The sequence below is a fragment of the Myotis davidii genome, unplaced genomic scaffold (genome assembly GCF_000327345.1).
Source record: "Myotis davidii unplaced genomic scaffold, ASM32734v1 scaffold663, whole genome shotgun sequence".
NCBI classification, from domain to species: domain Eukaryota; kingdom Metazoa; phylum Chordata; class Mammalia; order Chiroptera; family Vespertilionidae; genus Myotis; species Myotis davidii.
In genome coordinates, this window is record NW_006295816.1 from 1,916,691 (window position 1) to 1,919,308 (window position 2,618).

General features: G+C 65.3%; 1 protein-coding gene across 1 annotated transcript in view; it reads right to left on the reverse strand.

The window, feature by feature from the left end:
* Nucleotides 1-1,406: 1,406 nt before the first annotated feature.
* The window catches only part of MON1A (MON1 homolog A, secretory trafficking associated), a 6,976-nt gene continuing 5,764 nt past the window's right edge, over nt 1,407-2,618 (reverse strand). Inside the window, exons 5-7 of the mRNA XM_006770604.2 lie at nt 2,601-2,617; nt 1,770-1,917; nt 1,407-1,672 (exon numbers count right to left, since the gene is read on the reverse strand). Of these exons, the coding sequence (XP_006770667.1) occupies nt 1,532-1,672; nt 1,770-1,917; nt 2,601-2,617 (306 nt within the window). The 3' untranslated portion in view covers nt 1,407-1,531. The remainder of the gene's footprint in view (nt 1,673-1,769; nt 1,918-2,600; nt 2,618) is intronic.

Sequence of the window (2,618 nt, forward strand, 5' to 3'; positions counted from 1 at the left end):
CGCCCCCCTCTTCCTCCAGCCCAAGGACCACCTTAGAGGCAGCAGGGGGCCCGCTCTAACCACGGCAGAACCCCACCACCTCCGCTGCAGCACCCTCGGTGGCTCCCGCTGCCCGGCTTCTACCTGGAGTCGAGAGCCCTAGGCCTTGAAGACGCCTCGGCTTCGCGGTAAACCAGTCCCACCGGGTCCTTTACCGGGCCCTTCCCTTTGCACAGGCTGGTTCCTCCAGCAGGAGCACCTTCCCTGCTCGCCTGCCATTCCTCCCTCCACCCCCATTAAACCCCCCCCTCCTAGGTGTCTGCTGTCCTAGGTACACGCTCCTCTCATTGTGACCACCCCTCTCCCCCCCAGAACAGGTATGAGAAGCCGAGTCCCGCCAACCAGGGCGCCTCGGGCCGACTGCGACCGAACACCGAACACCGGGAGCAGCTGGGGACTCGGCCTGGCCTCACCGGCCCTGGAGGCAGCGGTCTGCAGCCCTGGCCAGGAGCAAGGGGAACAGCAGGGGACAGGCAGGAAAGCAGCCCAGGGCCCGTGTGCCGGGCAAGTGAAGCTGCGGCTGCTCCCGAGGGCTTTGGGGATCTAGGCAGATGGCCTGCTGCCATACTCATCCTCACGGGCGCAGGGAGGGCCACGGGCAGGAGCGATGCTGCCGTTTCCGGGGACAGTGAAGTAGGACCCTTCCAGGGCGCCTTTGCCCCTGCCCACCCACATGGACACGCTCCCCACACGGCTTGCTTTCCGTGCAGATATTCTGGCCCAGCTCTCAGACTGGTGAGCGTGACTCATGCTGGTCTGAAGACATATACAGTGGACGCTGTTCTCTGATAAACACTTCCTGTCTTCCACTCCCCAACAGTGAGCGGTCACGTTGTGGCAGAACGAGGAGAGGGCATGGGCGGCAGGGAGGGGCTCCTGCACTGGGCCCTGAGCTCTGCCCTGAGGTCTCAGGAGAGTGGCCGAGGCTGGGCCTTCCCTGCTCAGCGTCCTGGGGCTCCCGGCTGTGCCAGGACTGACCCTCCCCACCTGACCGTCCCCATCGTATTCAGCCCTGCCCCTGCCCAGCGACAGCAGCCCATGGCGCAGAGCCCCAGCCAGGGCTTCCAGGTGGGTAGGTGGTCCTTGGGGGCCCACTCAGGAGTGAGGGCAGGCACAGGGGACTCAGACTGAGTGTGGGGGAAGGGCTGGCAGGGGCAAAGCCAGGGCGATGCTAGAGAAACCTTTATGTGTGGTGGGACTTCGGCAGAATGCAAACAGCTCAAGCCCAGGGTCCAACTCTGAGCTCGTGCGGCCTGATGCTGGTCAAAGGAGGGAGGGAAGGAGGGCAGGGGCTAGGACAGAGGACCCGGTGTCTGTGAGCGAGAGTGAGTGAGCAAAAGAGCCAATGACCAGACCGGACATGTGTCTCCCCAAAGCACTTTAATGCCCACACCCACAGTCCCCGCCTGCTGCCTGGGCAAGAGAGGGCCAGCCCCGCCTGGAGTCCCCATGGCTCCCGTGCTCCCAGGGCCCAGCAGGCTCCGGGTCCCCATCAGTAGGTGAGGGGCGTCAGGATAAAGAGGCGGTCTTCTTCCTTGCGGATCCAGCGCATCAGCTTATGGATGGCGTCCACGGCGGACGCCTTGGTGCCCAGGGGGCTGTAGCACATGTAGAGCTCAAAGGCACCTGTCACCTGAAGGAGGGGCACAGGGTGACCATCCGGGTTAGACACGCCCTGCGGTCCCCGCCAGGACCCCGAAGCCCGGCCCGGCCCGGCCCAGCCGCCTTACCCAGGCCAGGAGGTTCTCGTTGGGGCCTGTGTAGTAGATGGTCTTGAGGGGGCGGGATGCATTGTGGGCTCGGCTGTGCAGGTACTGGTAGAGGCCCAGCAGCCGCTCCTGCTCCTCCTCACTGGTGTACGGGGCCTCCATTTCAGGGCTGGAGGTGGGGGCGTGGGTTCAAAGGCACCACTGTCATTGCCTGCTCTGCAGATCTAGAAACACCTACTCCTGGCCAGGGGCACGCCGCCATGTGTCTTACCCTCCGAATGCTCCCCCAGGACAAGGCACTGTCTCCCCACCGCAGAGGACGCCCCAGGAAGGGCTGGGCCCACCCAGACCAGAGGCCTGTTCTCCCTCCCGGTCATGGCATCTTCGCTGACCCTCCCTGAGAGGCCAGTCAGAGTTTAAGTGCCCAAGACGGAGGCACAGGTCTGCAGTGGAGGGAAGGCGAGCTGGGAACTCTCTGCACCGCGAAGGGGCGAAGGGGAGACAGCGCCCACCTGGCCTCAGCCCCTCTGCTGGCGGCGGGGAGGACCCCGCATCCTGGGCTGGACCAGGGACCCCTAAGGCAGTTCCTCCAGGACAAGGGCCCGAGGCTTCTGTTCCGGCTTCCTGCCCGGAGCATCGGGCGTTTCCTGGCCGCCCGGGGAATAGAGTAGAGAGGCGTGTGCCCGTGGAGAGGAGGGCGATAGGGAGTCAGAGTAAAACAGACCCAGGATGTCGGTCTGTGCCCAGAGGGTCGTCAGTTTCAGCGCTACCTCGGGGCTCAGGCCCCACCAGCCCGCTCCCAGCCCGCTCCCCAGCCCAGCTCCCGCAAGCAGCGCCCCCGGCCGCCCTCACCTGGTGAAGAGTCCGGAG